At 40.4% G+C, this 17519-nt stretch overlaps 1 protein-coding gene across 1 annotated transcript in view; it reads right to left on the reverse strand.

Moving 5' to 3' along the window:
* Nucleotides 1-1838: 1838 nt before the first annotated feature.
* Nucleotides 1839-17519, reverse strand: part of LOC115461912 (aminopeptidase O-like) — a 247942-nt gene continuing 232261 nt past the window's right edge. The window contains exon 7 of the mRNA XM_030191967.1: nucleotides 1839-2382. Within this exon, the coding sequence (XP_030047827.1) occupies nucleotides 2242-2382 (141 nt within the window). The 3' untranslated portion in view covers nucleotides 1839-2241. The remainder of the gene's footprint in view (nucleotides 2383-17519) is intronic.

The following is a 17519-nucleotide window of genomic DNA, read 5'->3' on the forward strand; positions in this document are numbered from 1 at the left end:
ATTCTATGATGGTTATGTGACAATGCAATGTAGCTTGTTTTATATTTTCGCCTGAGATTGTCCCTTTAGCATCAGCTGGAGACACAGTATCACTGGTCTTCCTCCTTGCTGCACTACTAGAACAATGCAACTCCAACATTCCACAGTAGTTAAAAAAAACAAAACAAAAAACAGTATACAAATTATACATCAGCCGATGTTACAACCTCACTGTTCTAAAAAAAAAAACAAAAACAAAAAAAAACAAAAAAAACTCTGCTGGTAGGCGACTGCAGGGAACTAGCAGAAAAATGCTACTAGCAATTTTGTTAGCTGGTAATAGTCAAGTTCTGGACATGCTTTATTCATTCAATGATATGGGCTGCATGCTGGCCACCTGTGAAGGATAAAGGTGATGTTAGGGGTTATCCCCCTCCATCACCTAGGTCATAGTGTATGTGGATTTAACATTTAAGAACACAAACATTTTTTTACCCACACAAGTTATCTTGGTGTACTGATCTAAATAAAATCCAAAAGCAAATAAATTGTGTGAGCTACTGCATGTTTATCAAAGAGGTGATAGTACCCTTGTATAAGTCTCTGGTGAGGTCCCATTTAGAGTACTGTGTACAAGTCTGGAGACCGCGCCTACGAAAAGATATAAACAAAATGGAGTCAGTCCAGAGGGCGGCTACAAAATTGGTCAGCAGTCTCTGTCATAAAACATACAGGGACAGGCTTAGGAACCTCAACATGTATACACTGAAAGAGAGGTGAGGGAGAGGGGATCTTATAGAGATGTTTAAATACCCTCAGTGGCATTAATGTACAGGAGGTGAGACTTTTTCAAATGATGAAAAAATCTGGACTAAGGGGCCATAGAATGAAGTTAAGGGGCTTAGGAGGAATGGAAGGGTGGTGGAAGCGTGGAATGGCTTCCCAGTGGAGGTCGTGGCGGCAAGGAATGTGTCTGAATTTAAGAAAACGTGGGACAGGCACATGGGATCCCTCAGGGAAAGGAGGAGATACTAGTTGCTGTGGATGGGCAGACTGGATGGGCCATTTGGCTCTTATCAGCCCTCGTGTTTCTATGTATACCAGTTACTGGCATTAACAACTGGAATACACTTCATTTTTAAAATGTTGCAGCCATTCAGTTGTTTGAAATTAAAATTGCACAGCCCCTATTTTGTCGTTTGCTACCTTATCTCTGCATAAAGAAGGCAAAGCTCTCAAAGTCTGGCTCTTAACACCATTTTACACCCACCCTCAGCCTTTTTCCTGGCAGCATGGACCATATCCTACCAGCAGAAAAATAAGACCTTTTACAAAGCTTGTTTTCACCTCGCTTGTCCTAATCCCCCATAAGTAAGGTTTTCCTTTTCTCATTCTTTCTTAATAACTGCCACGTAAGATAGACTGCAAAGTGCTGCATTCCAAGACGTGTGGAGGCCTGAACCAGAAAAAGACTTTTGATTCCTACTGAATCCGAACTACAGATTGATGTTTGATATGTCTGCTAAATTTACAGACGATTTAAAGTATCAAGGTTTAGGTATGTGAACAATCCAGGTAACACTCTGTTCTTTCATTAAGCAAAATTGAGGCATGATACACCAAATATAACTGTCTGCACGTACAGACCCCCATGAGGTTACGCCAGGGTATTTGAGCAGTTTGAAAGAGGCAAACATTTTATTCATCTGTCGGGACGTTGAAATATTTTAACAAATGAGACTTTTGGTTGAATTGCAAGTCAAGTGTTGTGTTCCAAAGAGGCTAATCTGGTTCCATTATCTCTGCTAATAAAACAGCTTTATCAGACTAACACATACTTAAGGTCAGAGAAGCCAAAGGATGTGAAAATACATTTCTTCTAGTTAATTTTTTTTAACCAGAACATTATTTTTTGTTTGATTTTCATACATAAATATTAATTTTAATCACTTCAAATCAGAAGTATACACAAAATATATTCTTTTGTACTGAATCTCCATATCAATTGTCCTACCTGAGAGATCCACTTAATTTTCAGTTCCAAGTCTTTAGGAGAGACTTGGTGATGGCAAAATACATACTTTTTTTAAATATATATTTTTTTTAACTGTTCAAGTGGACAAACGTTAGGTAGATTTTGTTTCAGTAGTAGGCTAGTCTTTCTCAAGTTGTACTGAAATAACCTTATAAGTTATAGATGTGAACAGTTAGAACAATAAGCTGCTGTGTAGTAAAAGTATGTTAATGATGAAAATCACCTCCTTAGAACAACATTTCTCTCACAACTTTTGCAGTTGGTATATCCATTTGCTCTTGGATTTTAGCAAAGCTCCTTCGTGCCAGCTGTTGTTGTGTGGCATCCTTGTTCACCATTAACTCTCCATAAAGATAGACGCCCATGGCCTGTGATGGGAGGGAAAAATCAGCAAATTCCAGTAAGAATCAGACCTAAATGAAGACTTCACATGTACCAACCCTTCATCTCTCTTCCCCTTTCCTAATCTTTACACAAGGAAGCATAATTGTACCCTATTTTTTTTAGGTAATTAATATTTAATTTAAAGACCACTAAACCAAGTCATGACCCTTCTAGACTTAGATAATAAAATACAATGGGGGGGGGGGGGACATTATTAATATGGCTACATTACGATGGGTTATTGTACCACAAGTTCTGCTATTTTAGCACAGGGTCCTGTTTTATGCAATGAGATCCTGGGCTAAAATAAGATGACTTGTGGTAAAATAACCAGCCTTAATGGCAGCTAACTTTGATAATGTCTCCCTTAAATATAAAACTGCCTGAATACATAAAACCAGACAAATAAACAATAACTCCTAATTAAAGAGAAAACTATCTCACAATCTAAAAATAGCAAAGTGGAGGAAAGGAGGAATGAGTAGCCTACAGGTTGAAGCACCGGGCTTGACATCCAGAGGTGCCTGGTTCAAATCCCACTGACATATAAAATCAAGATTGTAAATCCTCTAAGGACAGGAAAATACCTAGTGTACCTGAAGGTAACTCACCTTGAAATACTACTGAAAAAAGATGTGAGCAAATTCAAAGTTATGTATGTCTAAAAAACTACCCCCTTACAGTCTGGTTCATAACCCAAATGTACACAGCTAGATCTTAGGCATTATCTATTGTGAAAATCTGGAAAACTAGACTTCCCTGGGAGCCACAAGGGCTGGAGTTGTGTTTCAAGGTCATACAGATCTCAAATACCAAAGAACTAAAGTGACAAGGTGAAAATGTTTTATTAAATTACTGCAAATTTGTATTAAATTGTACTGTTTTACTGTTGAATTTGTCATGGTGACCTTTACATTATCCCATGAGTCCCTCATATGTAAAACTCAGAAATTAAATATTTCTTCAGAGAAAGGGTGATAGAAAATAGAACATCCTTCCAGTAGTGGTAAAAAGTAACAAAAATCTTACAGGCGTGGGATAAGTGTAAATGATTCTTGGTTCTGAGGATGTGGTGGTTCAAGCTTGTGCTCAACTGAGATCTACAGGATTTCAATGGGAAGCAAACTGGTTAGAACGGACGAGATTTAGGAGCTCCCAGAGCTACTGTATGTGTGCAGGATCAGCTTCCATTCCAGGCTTCCAGTGAGCCTGGCTTGAGGCTGCCTAAAAAGGACACCAGATTGGGGCAGGGGAGCAACCCATCCAGGTGGAGCTTGGGGTGAGCCATAAAGGATTTCCCCACTGTACACTGTAAAGGGTTCCAGGGGCAGCCCACAGCCAGTGGCTGTGCACAGGGTAGATAAGAGGTGATGGTGGGGTAGATGGGAGAAGGGGGCTGATGCTGAGGGTGTGAGAAGGGAGCTGGGAGAGCAGATAGTTTTAAAAGAGGAGAAGCAAGTCTCTTCATGTTCAAGCATACAGTGCTGCATACGACTAGTAGCGTTACAGAAATTGTAAGTAGTAGTAAGGGATGGATGCTGGGGAATGGAGGAGGAAAAGGCAGGGTACATGAATACTGGAGGTTAAGTAGGTTGACAATGGGGAAGAGGAGAAGATAATATGAAAAGTGGCAGAGGAATGGAAGCTAAGAATAAGGCAGGAGGAATGGATGCTGGGGAAAGGAAAGAAAGAGGTCTCTGGAGAAGTGTGAAACAAAGAAAGGAGGCAGGTCTTTGAATGAGATGAGAGAGGGTGGAAAAAGGAGAGAGAAAAATGGAAAACAGAAGCCTGGATAGAGGGTGAGACATAACGGGACTGAACGTGAAGAGGAAGATGAATGACAGGAAAGGAACTAGGATTGGTGAGATGACAGGCAAAAGAAGGTGCATGAAGATGGAGAGGGGCACTGGGGTATTCGAATAAAAGGTGGAAATGGGAGGACAGAAAGTGGGTGAAAGACAGAGGGAGAATAGGATGCTAGGGAAAGAATGAAAGAGTTGGGGAATAGGAGGACTATGGAGATAAGAGTAGGAATTAGAAAGCTAGTAAATAGGTGAAAGGTGTAAAGAAGATTGCAGGAAGGAGGAACAACATTTAGCTAAAAGGAGATAAAAAGGCAGATTACGAAATGCAGATGAAACAGAAGGATCACTGTATATTATTCAACACAGGAGAAAGTGCATTTCTTTTTCTTTCTTCAGTGTTCCTTTCATGTAGTTTGGTTTCTTAGGCTTTCCATTTAATTTTCTCTGTATATTTGTAGTTTCTAATTCTTTATTAGGTGATGATCTATCTGTGTTTTGTCTGTGTAAATGAGGTAAGAGTTTCAGGTCTTTATCTGCCGTCACTTACTATGTTATGTGTTACTATGTCGATTCTGTGTAAAAATTTGCAGAAGTCCAGCTTGTTCTCTTTTCTTAGTTGGAGGTACACTGGTGTTCTGATTTTTCATAGGTGCTGTTGGTGTAGCTTAACATTCTGAAGTTGATGCTGGCATATGGATTTTGTGTTACTTCACACTGACTGGCAGTGGAAGGCGTTTGTGCTGCTGTTACTGATGTGACACAAGAATTCTGATCTACCCTCGAGTTCCCTCAGCAAGTCAGCCCTCGGCACTGGGATACAACATGGCTTTTCCTTGACTGGGAGTGCTGCTGACTGAGCAGCAGGCACCTCAGCTGGTAATCCAACCAACCACAATGCATCATAGTAGGCCACACAATGCACCACCTAAGAACCATTTGAGTTATTTTAGTACAATATGCTATTAAGTCCAGGAGTTATAACAGATCATTTCACCAAATACCCAATATGTACTGTCTGCAGCATACTATATTTATGAGGAAACAGCTTTTACCCTGTTAGCCATTTATTCACTAAAGGAGTCTGGTACTGGACGGCCAGAAATATACTTGGGCACAGCTGCTGCTGAACATCAATGTGATTTAAATGGAACATGATACATTTGACTAAAAAGCCTATTTAAAATATGGAAAGTGCTAGCGGTGTTATTTCCAAAGCAGATTACATAAAACAATTACCATTTTTCCCCCTAGACTGTGAGCTAGCCATGCATTTCCTAAAGTGGGAGGGCAAGAAATTAACTTTGATCTTGAACACAATAGTGTCAAACAGCATGTTCATACCACAGACAGGGGGTGCAAGTAGTAAATGAAAAAATAAAGTTAAGAGGAGTCTCCAAACTCCAGATAGCTGTGTTTAAATTCTTTAGTCAGAGTTTCAGAAACATGCTCTTTTTCCTAGCAAACACAATCCTTATTTGGCCTTGCCAGTGTTCTAAATATACTGCTGTACTACAAGGCTCTTAATATGGAAGGATATGGGTGTGGATCCGTTCTTCTCCCCAAAGGGGGAAGTTTGAATGACACTTAAGAATAATCCAAAACTCATAACCCTTTTATGGTGTGACTGGCCCTCAAGCATAGCTAGCACAGATTGTTTATGAGTTGAAAAAACCCCCCACAAAGTTATTTTCTCTTTTCACCCTTTTCAAGCAACACTGATTAAAGCCACAAACTTGCTGTTGCTAGTACAGCAACTGCTAAGGTACGGTGTGTACAGTTGGGGTGGAAGATCTGGAATAGAGCACCCAAAGCTTGTACAGCCAGCTACATGCTGGAAAGTAAGGAAAAACCTGGTCTATTTAAACATGCAATTATAACAGCTAACTACCTGGCTATCCAGCAATCATTTTTTCTTTATAGAATGCCCATGTGCATGAAATAAAATAAAGTGCTTAACAACTATAGCCCAATGCTTAAATATACTTTTAAAGCCACAAAGTCCTCAGACATACATTCCAACGGCTTCAGCGGCAACTCTTCACACTAGCACACAGGCTCATGGCTCACCTGCCTCATCAGCCATATTCAACAAATTTTGTATCAAAAATTCACTTTGAAAGTGAATTTTTGCGGAGGAGGTGGCCGCGGGGCCTTCTGTGACTGATCTCCACAGTTTCTGAGGAGTCACTTTTGCTCGGACTCATTAACTAAGAGGGATTTACAACTTATGTTTAAAGACTTACACAGTGATTTGGGGAGTGATGCAGAGGCGTGTTTTGCTGAACTAAAGGCACTGATTCAGGATCTCCGAGGTGGCCTAGAAGATTTGGGCACGAGAGTAGAGGAGGCTGAACAGCACTTGGACAACCTTGCAGGATACTGCAGATACCCTTTTAGTGGAGCAAGCTAAACGGAATGAGTCACTAACTGACAATTGCATAATATTGAGAATCACACTCGCAGGCATAACATCAGATTCCAGGGAGTGCCAGAGACAGAGGGTAATGAGGACTGTCATATTATTACTGCAGACATTTGTAACTAACTTTTGCAATCTGTTACCTTGCCACCTGATTCCCCGGAACCTATACAGCTGGAGAGCTTACTGGGCATTGGGGCTCCCCCGTAACAACAAACCCAGGGACATTACAGCAACCTTTCATTCTTATAACATTAAGGAGAAGGTTCTAGCCCATGTGTGCGGTCCCTTGAAATACCAGGGTGCGCAGGTGGAACTAAATCAAGATCTTTCCAGTTTTACACTGCAGCAGTGTAGAGACTTCAGGGATGTCACAGCTCTGCTCAGATGTAGGGTTACCATATGGCTCCAGAAAAAGGAGGACGGATTGAGCCAGCCGGGTTTTACTTCCATTGCTTTCAATGGAAGTAATTGAGCCAGCCGGGTTTTACTGCAATTGCTTTCCATTGAAAGCAATGGAAGTAAAACCCGGCTGGCTCAATCCATCCTCCTTTTTCTGGAGCCATATGGTAACCCTACTCAGATGGGAATATGTGCGGTATTGATGGTTATTTCCATTTGGATTTACTTTTGCGCTGTGCGGGAAGCCTCACTGGGTGTGCACACTGTTGGATGCCAGAAATATTCTGCGTAAAGAGGGCCTATGGGGTGATCCAGGACCCCCTCCACCACTGGCACCTTTGACATGTTCCGCATCACCAAGATGGCAGAGGGTGCCTGAACGCAACAATCGCTTAAAGCGGCATTCTGCGGTCTTCCAATCTACCTGATGTTTGGTATCAAGCTTTTATGAATTTGACTGGTACCTGTTGTGGATTTAACTGTTGTTGGCTCTATGGGAGTCTAGGGTCTGTCTTCTTGTAATGGCTTTGCTGTACACATTGTGTTGGTGTGAGTGGAGTATAAATGACTGGGGGTTTGTGTGCACGGGGACCGACTGTGTGTTATGGTTATTAGATACTGGTCTGGTATAGGGGGAAGGGGGTTGTATAGGTGTTTGTGGGAGGTTGGGAGGACTAGGGTCCAGTTGTGGTTTTATTCTGTTTGCATATAGTCATGCATCCCAGATATTTTAGTACAGTGGTTCCTGTTGCCACCTGCCTCCCTGGGTCTACTCTATGCCTTTTTCTTCACACAGATTTTCTATTTCTAAATGTCCTCTATTAATATTGTAACCTAGAACATTTGTGGGGTTAATTCCCAGTAAAAAGATCTTGCAAGAGCTCCATCACCGGAGAGTAGGCATGGCCTTTTTTTTTTTTTAAAGAAACATGTTTCTGAACATTTCAAAATTTACAGAGAGTGGGTGGGTCATTGTTATAGCTCCATCACTCCAGTGCATCGGAATGCAGGTACAGCTATTTTATTTGTTACATTTGTACTCCACATTTTCCCATCTATTTGCAGGCTCAATGTGGCTTACATAGTACCGTGAGATGTTAGCCACCTCCGGTGATGAAACAAATACAGAGTGATACTATTGTCAATAAGATAAATGTGTTAAAGACACATTAGGGAATCGCAGAGAAGAGGAGTTATATAGTGTTCATCGTGTTCAATACCAGTTTTGGCTTCATTGTGTTGCTGGATTCAGGCATTTAAGTTGGGTCAGTAAATGATCCCTTTCCAAGAGTATAAGACTTGTCACAATGACCACGGAAGATGGGTGGTGTTGCATTGTACTCTCTATGGTATGCCTTAAATTTTAGTTTCTCTCTATGGCCCTAATGTTCCTAATCACACCTTTTACCTTGACCTTTTGCGAGTCTTGCTTGATCTCCCTGTTGCCCTATTCTATTGAAGGGGAGGGATTTTAATTCTGTGGCAGTTATTGCTATTGATAGGAAAACAGAGGCACGTGGTGCTCCAGGGAACTCACGCCGGGGGGGGGGGGGGGGGGGGGGGAGGATATCCTTTGCCCAATCTTAAATCTCTTGGACACCTGGAGGGTACTACACATGGGCGACTTGGGCTTTACCCAAGTTTATCGAGATCTCTGTGAAAGTTGTCTGGATTATCTCTTAGTTTCTGAGGCTCTCTTCTACAGTACAGCAGAATGACATAGAACATTGTGGTATTTCTGATCATACTATGGTTCTTTTAAGTTTAGAACTGATGAGGAATGCTCTCCTTTAAGGAGGATGCCCTCTTATTTGCACGATGATGTGGATTTCCATTGCTACTTACTCTCTAAATGGGAGGATTATAACGCACCTTTCTAGAGTGAAGGTGGGTTTTCCCTACAGATGGGATTTGCATCAAATGTGGACATCTGGATTCCTCATATGGTCATTGTGTATGGATCTGTCCAGCTATTCATATGCTTTGGCATGCCATCTGGGCCTACCTGGGCTGGCTCTATCATCAACATTGGCTGCCCACCTCTCAGATGTGTTTGTTGGACGACATTACTTGAATTGTGGAGGGTAAGAGGAAAGTTGGTTTGTTTCTCCACTAAGCTGCCTTGGTGGCCAAGTGCTGTATTTTGTTACAATGGATAAAAGATTTGCCTCCTACGTTGAATCAATGAAAAAAAAAAAAAAAAACTTCATGAACTCTTGAGCATGGAGCACCTCTTACCTGTGGCCCCAGAGCAAAGAAACATTTTGAAAAATGGCTTGCGGTAGTGTAGGCGTGGCTTTTGGGCGCGAACCGATCCATTTTTTTTAGTTCGCCTGTAAAAAAGGCCTTTTTTTGCCGAAAATGGACGTGTGGCAAAATCAAAATTGCAGTGCGTCCATTTTGGGTCTGAGACCTTACTGCCATGCATTGACCTAGCGGTAAATAATCTGGGTGGTAATGACCTACGCGTGCCAAATGCCACTTGGTGCGCGTCCATTATGCACGACCAAAAATAAAAAAATATTTTTCAGACGTGCACCAAAAATTAAATTACTGCAAGAGCCATATGGTAGTCTGGTGGTAACTCCATTTTGGCGCGTGCAGATATTACATGGCTTAGTAAAAGGGCCCCTATATCTTCAATCTTTGCCTCCCAGGGTTTGTTCTGCCTTCTTGAACAGCTTGACTTTCTAACATGGGTCAAGAGATGGATTTTATTTTTGTGGTACTCTATTGGAATGTGGGGATGGGTAATTGGGATGTTTTTTGGGGGGTGTGGAGGGAGTGGGGAGTCACCTTCCAACATTTTTTCTCAAGCTTTTTCACTTGGTTTGTTTGGCATATTGTTGTGTTTGCCTTTTTTTATATTTTGGGGTGAAAAGAATAAAATATATTTCTTATAAACTGAATTTTCGATACAAAATTTGATGAATATGTCGATAAAGATGCAGGTAAGCCAACAGCTTGTGTGCTCATGTGAAAAGTCTTGCCGCTAATGCTGTTGGAATGTATGTCTGAGGGCTTCGTGACTTTAAAAGTACATTTAAGAATTGGGCTATAGTTGTTTAGTATGTCTATTGTCCTCACTTATTAATAAGGTTTAAGGGACCATTTCAAGTGGATGTAAAATAAAGTGCTTGATATGTGGAGTCATTAGAGTAAGAGGATTTTAGCTAGGGTGCAGGCAGATTGGAAACAGTTTACTTAACGTGCAGGCATCCCGTTGCAGTCAGTATAATGGGAGACTCATACTTCTCCCTAGAAAGATAAATTGATTTTTTTTTTATTGTTGTGGTTCTAACAGGTCATTTAGCACATGCTGAGCTTTGCATTATGGAATACCCTCAGACAGAGTCAGAACAACAAATCAGCATTCACTGCAACCCCTGATCTTCAATCTTGATAAATCATCAAAAAGAAACATTTTTTTTAAAGATCTCCAAAACAAATTAAGAAAAGCACTCTATACAGATTGTTACCTTGAGACCTTCTGAAGTCTGGGACACTGTTGCCAGTGCTGCACCTCAGAATAGGCTGGCACATGCTTACCACAAGCTGGTGGCTTGTGATGTCCTCATAACTGGGTCATCTAGTTTTGTGTTGTTTCAAAATTTGACCCAAGTGAAATTGCCACCAATTTCAGTTTTTTCATATTAAAACTTTTGTCAAAAATGTTGGTAAACTAAAAATAAAATTGTGTTAAAATCAGTGCCACATAATCTTGGGCAAGTTAATCATTTGGCCAATCATCCGCAGGTGAGAGGCAAATATAGGGTGCCTATCTATTTTGCCCGTTGTCCTTTCCTGTTGCAATACCATAGACCCTTTCTCTGCCTGGACTCTTTGCCTTGTTCAGCTTCTCTGTGCTTCTCCTATGCTTGACTCTAAAACCAGTGGAAGCCTACTTATGATTAGAAATCAGGATTATCTGGGAAGTTGAATTATATATATATATATATATATATATATATATATATATATATATATATACACACACACACACACACACACACACACACACACACACACACACACATATATATACATGCATACATACACAGAGGGAGGCAAAAAAAAAAGGATGGAAAAATAAAGTAAGGGGCTTTCAAGATGGCTTTCCATAAGGGACCCACAATGTAACTTGTTCAGCGATAGAAACAAATGCATCTTAGCGGCAGAATACTTTGGACACTACCTAATCCTTTTCCGACTCAGATAGATGAGACAGAGAAAGGCAATTGTGATGCTGATCTCAGAGGACACAGCGCCTCTGCTGGTCTAGCTGGAGGGACTTAAAGTGCCAGAAAAAAAATGTCTCACTAGTGTGTTCTTAAAATAGTAGTACCAGCAAAACAAATACATTTGAAATACTCCAGATGGCAGGTAGAACAAACAAGAGCCTTTGTTCTTGTTTCAATGAGAAGACACTAGTGTCTGAAATTATGGGAAGCTTTCCTTTCTAAGTCATCCCATCACTACAGAACAAAGTACATGATGATGATATTGCTGTGGAGCTGATCGTTGACAGAACTCCATCAAACATGCATGCAAACTGTTTTCAAAATCCCTCAGCTTGTAGTTTCCACAGAGTGCTAGGTGCAAAGAAATAAAATACAGTGCACTCCATTTAAGTGCACGTTGGATAAGCGCATGCTCTGTTTAACTGCATGTCGTACTTCAGTCCCGTTTTTGGCGCCATCAATTTCTATGGGGACAAACTTCGGTTTAGCACACCACTGATAAGTGCAAGATTCGCTTATATGCATGGTTTAAGACCACTCCTCTTCAGGAAAGACTCCGATAAGCGCACACACGGAATATGGAAGCCTAATGGCGTGTAACAACCAACGAGATTTCAAATTTACCGCCCCTTTAACTGCCACGGGCAGAATAAGCGAAAGAATGTCGTCGTCATGCAACTGTAACACTTTAACACTGGCTGAACAAATAGAAGTTCTTAAAAAATTAGAAAACAAAGTCAAGCATCTATTGCTAAAGAATATGGTGTCAATCCCAGTCAAATTTCACGTATCTTGAAGCAGAAAGACCAGCTTCTGGAAGACTGGCAAAACAATACAAATCCACACCGGAAACGAAAACGGGGCGGAAAAAGCTGAGGAGGTAGAAGATGCTCTTCTTCGGTGGTTCTCGAGTCAGGAGCAGACAGTTTCCTCTCAGTGGTCCACTGCTTATGGAGAAAGCTAATCAGCTAGCTGAAAGTCTTGGACTAACTGAATTCAAAGCCACTGTGGATGGTTGGAAAAATGGAAGGAGAGGAACAACATAAAATTCAAGAAACAGCATGGTGAAAAACAAGACACTGATGACTTTGGTGCTGAAAATTGGGTTGTTTCAGTTCTTCCTACCATCTTGAACGCATTTGCACCTCGTGACATTTTCAATGCTGACGAAAATGGTCTCTACTGGCGAGCGATTCCTGATGAAACACTTGCATTTAAACAAGCCGAAACTACAGGAGGTAAAACATTGAAGGACCAACTGACGATCCTCCTTTGCTGCAATATGGATGGGAGTGAGAAGCTGGAACCCCTCGTCACTGGAAACAGCAAACAGCACCGTTGCTTCAAGAATGTTAAGCGACTTCCTGTATCATACGAGGCTAACACAAATTCATGGATGACTGGGGAAATTTGGAAGCAATGGCTAAAGAAGTTAGACACTAGAATGCGGGCACAAAAGCATCAGATTTTATTGCTTTGTGATAATTGTGCTGCACATAGTGATGATGTCAGGCTGTCCAACGTCAAGGTGGTCTTCCTGCCACCAAACACTACCTCTCTGATCCAACCTACGGATCAGGGCATAATAGCCAATTTCAAACAACATTATCGGGCTCTTGTGGTACGTCGTCTGATGAGCATTATGGATGACCAGACTGGCTAGGATAAACGTGCTGTTGAACTGGCTCATAATCTATCACTGTTGGATTCCCTAAATATGCAGAAAGAAGCCTGGAATCATGTTACACAAGCAACCATTGTGAACTGCTACAAGCGGGCAAGCTTTGTTAGGGATGTGGAGAGGGATGAAACAGATGCAGCTGCTGCAAACCCATCAGATGAACAGGCTATTGACATCCCAGCCTGTGTTACTGAAGAGGCGTTTCATCACCACATAGCTCTTGATTACGATCTACGAACAGCTGACGACAGCACTGATGTTGAGATATGCGCCTATACGAAGGCAACGGCTGATGATGAAACAGATGATGAAATGAGCAGCGAGGCACATGCTGATGAAATTCAACAACCTCCTCCTGTCACTTTTGCAAGAGCGCTGGAGAGTCTCAACACCTTGCGGGCCTATCTGGAGGCCACTGGATGTTAGTGCTATGACAGTTTTTACCGTCTGGCAGACAGTCTATGGAACTCACAGACACAAGAGTGTACAGAGGACTAGGACTGATTACTTCAAGTAAGCCTAACGTCACTTAACGAAGACTGTATAACGTCAGTTAACAGAGACTGTATACTGTACGTATAACAGTACTGTACATATGTTTATCAGATGTCAAGCTTCTTTGGGACACAACGGTTAAGTGCACGCACTGGTTAACTGCATGTATTTCTTTGGTCCCAGGCCCTTGCACTTAAGCGGATTGCATTGTATATTGGAACATAACCCTAGAAAAGTGGCATGGAGGATCTTACTAATAAAAATAGTACTAAAAAAAAAAAGAGAAAAGAACGTAGGGAAGGATTTCATAATTTATGGAGAAAACTGTGATTGCCCTGTCAGTTCATTTGGATATGTGGAAATAAAAGGTCAACCATCTAATTATAGTTGGTACCTTTTTACTGGACTAACCTACTGTATCTTTGACAAGCTTTGTTTATCAGGTCAGTGGAGAAATAATAGTTACTCTGGGTCTAGATAATGCAAACTCATCTAGGTTTTAGGTTGTTTTCATATACCTTCTTTTACTGAGCTGTACTAACATAACATGCAGACAACCTGAAACCTAGATGAGTTTGTATTATTTACACCCAGTATTATTGCATTATATTTTCACTGACCTGATGAAGACAGGATAACACTTGAAATCTTCTCAAAGATAACCTTTTTATTGTAGTAAGTGTATCACCTATAACTTGGTAGTTGACCCGTATTTCCACATAATTTATGGAGAAAGATAGACAAACTAGCAATATTTAAAATGGGACAAAAATATGCCATTGTGCAAAGAAGTGAGAATTTTGAAACTCTTTGAAGACATTTTACTTCTCAGGTTCCAGGAAGGAACATGTATTTATAGGCTGCCTTTTCCATATAATATGCTCAAGGCATTGTTATCATGCTAATTTCAATTAGCATGTTAAAAATGAATGTAATTATTGCGTTTATCACTATCAGATCATGGTCCTTCTGGATGTCAGGATAGTCAAAAGCAAAACTCATGAAACATCTCTGTGCATTTGGCCTCAAAAACTTGGGTTAATCTGTACGTTCAACTACCTTGAAAATCAGATCCGTTTGGAGGCAACAAAGATCAGGACTGATAACCACACCCAAAGTGGCACAGCCTGTCACCAGGGGCTGATGCGTTATACAGCTACTGGGACAAAATGGGAAAAGATGGAGAAAGAGAAGGGAAAAGGACATGGGGAAGAATGTGTGTTGGAAAAGAAAGGATGCAACTGAAGACAAGAATAAGGAAAAATCACATACCTTGTAAAATTAGTTTATCTTGTTGGGCAGATTGGATGGACCATACAGATCTTTATCTGCCGTCATTTACTATGTTACTATGTAAATACAACTAATGCTAATTACAACATGAGTATTTTTATAAATCATTATTCTTACAGCATTTGACCCCACTTGAGAGAAGCTTAACTTAAACACTTTATGATATAGATTAAAATAGTAATTGTACCGACCAGTGGTTTTACCTAGATGCCTATTATTTGGGAGGGAGGGGGTTTAAACGTTAGAGTCTCAGGAGACCATAAGAACCAAGGATTTCTGAAGACGTAGTTCTTTGAAGACGAAGAGACCGTGTTGAGGGGAAGGTAGGGTTTTGACGGGGAGTTGGGGGGGGGGGGTAATATGTTGATTGTTGCTATCCACCTGTTTGTAAGTTTTAAAAGTGTCAAAAACGTAAAATCCTAATCCTACATTTAAGGCTCCAATGAATTCTTCAATGAAAAATTTATGTTTTAAACGGAATGAAATGGAAAACAGGAGGGAGCTACCTTAGTTTTCAAAATGCCTTGATACTTTTCAGTTTATGGTGCTACAACTACAGAGACATATAACAGATGACAGGCACTAGAATAAAGCAATGGGCACGTACATTATTTCAGTACAGCTTTTATACTAAAGGCTAAAATCTAAAAACAGCTGCTAGAAAGGGAAATAAGCATGCAAAGCCAAGAGTACTGTGATATGATACAAGATTTCACAATGCCACAGCTGGTTCATGGAAATACTAATTAAGCATTCCTTTAAATGATATCAACTGCACACAGTAATTTAAGGTAACTGATGAGAATGTTCTGGAAAAGAACAAAATCTTTGCCTAAGATTAAGTAAGAGTGATTTCTGAGTTCAAGAAAACATATGAGAAAAACCATCATCAAAATGTAGGAAACGTCTGGTTGGAAAAAAAAAAAAAAGCAATTAGCAAAAAAATATATGAGAGGTTTTGAGACCACATAGATCCCTTTTCCAGATGTCATAATCTTTGGATAATTTTTATGTCGGCCCAATGGGTATCACAGCCTGCTCTTTTTTTCCAAGCATAAATAGTAGAATTTTCAACAGAATTAAAGTGTATATTTTTTTATACCTACAGATAAGTAAAATATAAAAATGCATTTTTGTGGTCTTCTTTTGAAACTTGTATCTGTAATAATGTTACACTGAACTGATGTACTGTGGCCAGGGCCGGTCTTAGCAAGTGCGGGGCCCTATGCAGACCAATTTGGTGGGGCCCCATCCTAGCCCCACCCCCCCACCATAGCCCCGCCCCACTGTAGTCCCGCCCCCACCCTAGCTCCACCCCATTGATAAAATTATTCCATTTTTAGAACATTTTTTTATTTATGAAATTTCAAATAAAGACAAATGAAGCTAAACTTGTACAAAAAACTGATTGAAATAATAAGCACAATGCTATCATGAAACCTCCCCTCCCCAGAAATTATTCAGTTCAAGTCCACTACAATTAGTAGTTCCAATTCTCATAACAAAGGAGAATAAAGGAAAAATATTAAGAAAAGATTCAGTACTTTCAAATTCCCCTATTACTCTGTAACCCATATATGCAATAAAATAAAAATTAAATGAAAAGATATACAATAAAATTAAGTGATATGTAAAATATAATGTACAATATAAAAACATATAGACCACCAAGGTATTAAAATTGTTTTAAAATATATACCACAACTCTCTGACTCAAGAAGACTCCGACTCTGTCATCCATAATTGTCTGACAACACACAGAAAAAAATAAGTAAAAAAAAAAAAGTCACAATTAATACCTTATACACCAATATACCAGCCATACGGAAAATGCAGATTATCAACAATATGAAGCTAGCAAGGGATCATAATATCACAATTCTCATGTAGAGCCACAAAACACCCTTTTAGAGAGAGTGTGTCATGATTTAGGCTCTACACCCTTTCCGATGTTTGGTGCCACCTTAGTAAGGCCAACACACAATCTCTCCACTGCAAAACACTATACACAAACGTGTGCAAAAACACACTCATAACCTTAACAAACCATAAACAGCACTAATTCCAAGGACAGGACGAGCTACAACCTTATGCGTGGCGTGGAAAGGCAACTGTAATTACACCGGCCTCTAAAACACCAGTGCACAACCTAGTGAAAAAAAACAAACAAAAAGGGCTGCAAACTATACGCTAGCAGAATACTGCACCTTCCTTGATCACACCTGAAAAATACATGAAGGCAAAATACTGAAATGGAAAGTTACCTCAAGAAGTCAGACTCAGTATGTAGCAATACTACAAAAATTAAAACTTACATGAAAAATATCACAGATGCACATTTCCAAAAACTAACATATTCCAATTAATAAATCCTGAATAAAATAGTTTTTTCTACCTTTGTTGTCTGGTGACTTTGTTTTTCTGATCATGCTGGCTCAGTATCCGATTGTGCTGCTATCTGTCCTCTTAACTCCGTTTCCAGGGCTTCCTTTCCATTTATTTCTTTACTTTCCGCCTTTCTTCTTCATTTCTTGCCCTACATCCGTAAGTAAAAGCTGGGTCCTCCGCAGACTTGACTGTCCAGTGGATCCAGCTTCTGCCTATTTTCTATATCCATGTGCACTTTTTCTCCTCTCTTCCTTTTCCCTCACCTCATCTCCTTCCTCACTCTTCCCTCGCCTCCATCCATGTCCAGCATTTCTTCTCTCTCCTCCATCCACCCATGTCCAGCGGCCCTCCTGTCCCCCCTGCCATCCACCTATGTCCAGAAACCCCCTCCCCTGCC

This window comes from Microcaecilia unicolor, chromosome 2 (assembly GCF_901765095.1).
Source record: "Microcaecilia unicolor chromosome 2, aMicUni1.1, whole genome shotgun sequence".
Taxonomy (NCBI): Eukaryota; Metazoa; Chordata; class Amphibia; order Gymnophiona; family Siphonopidae; genus Microcaecilia; species Microcaecilia unicolor.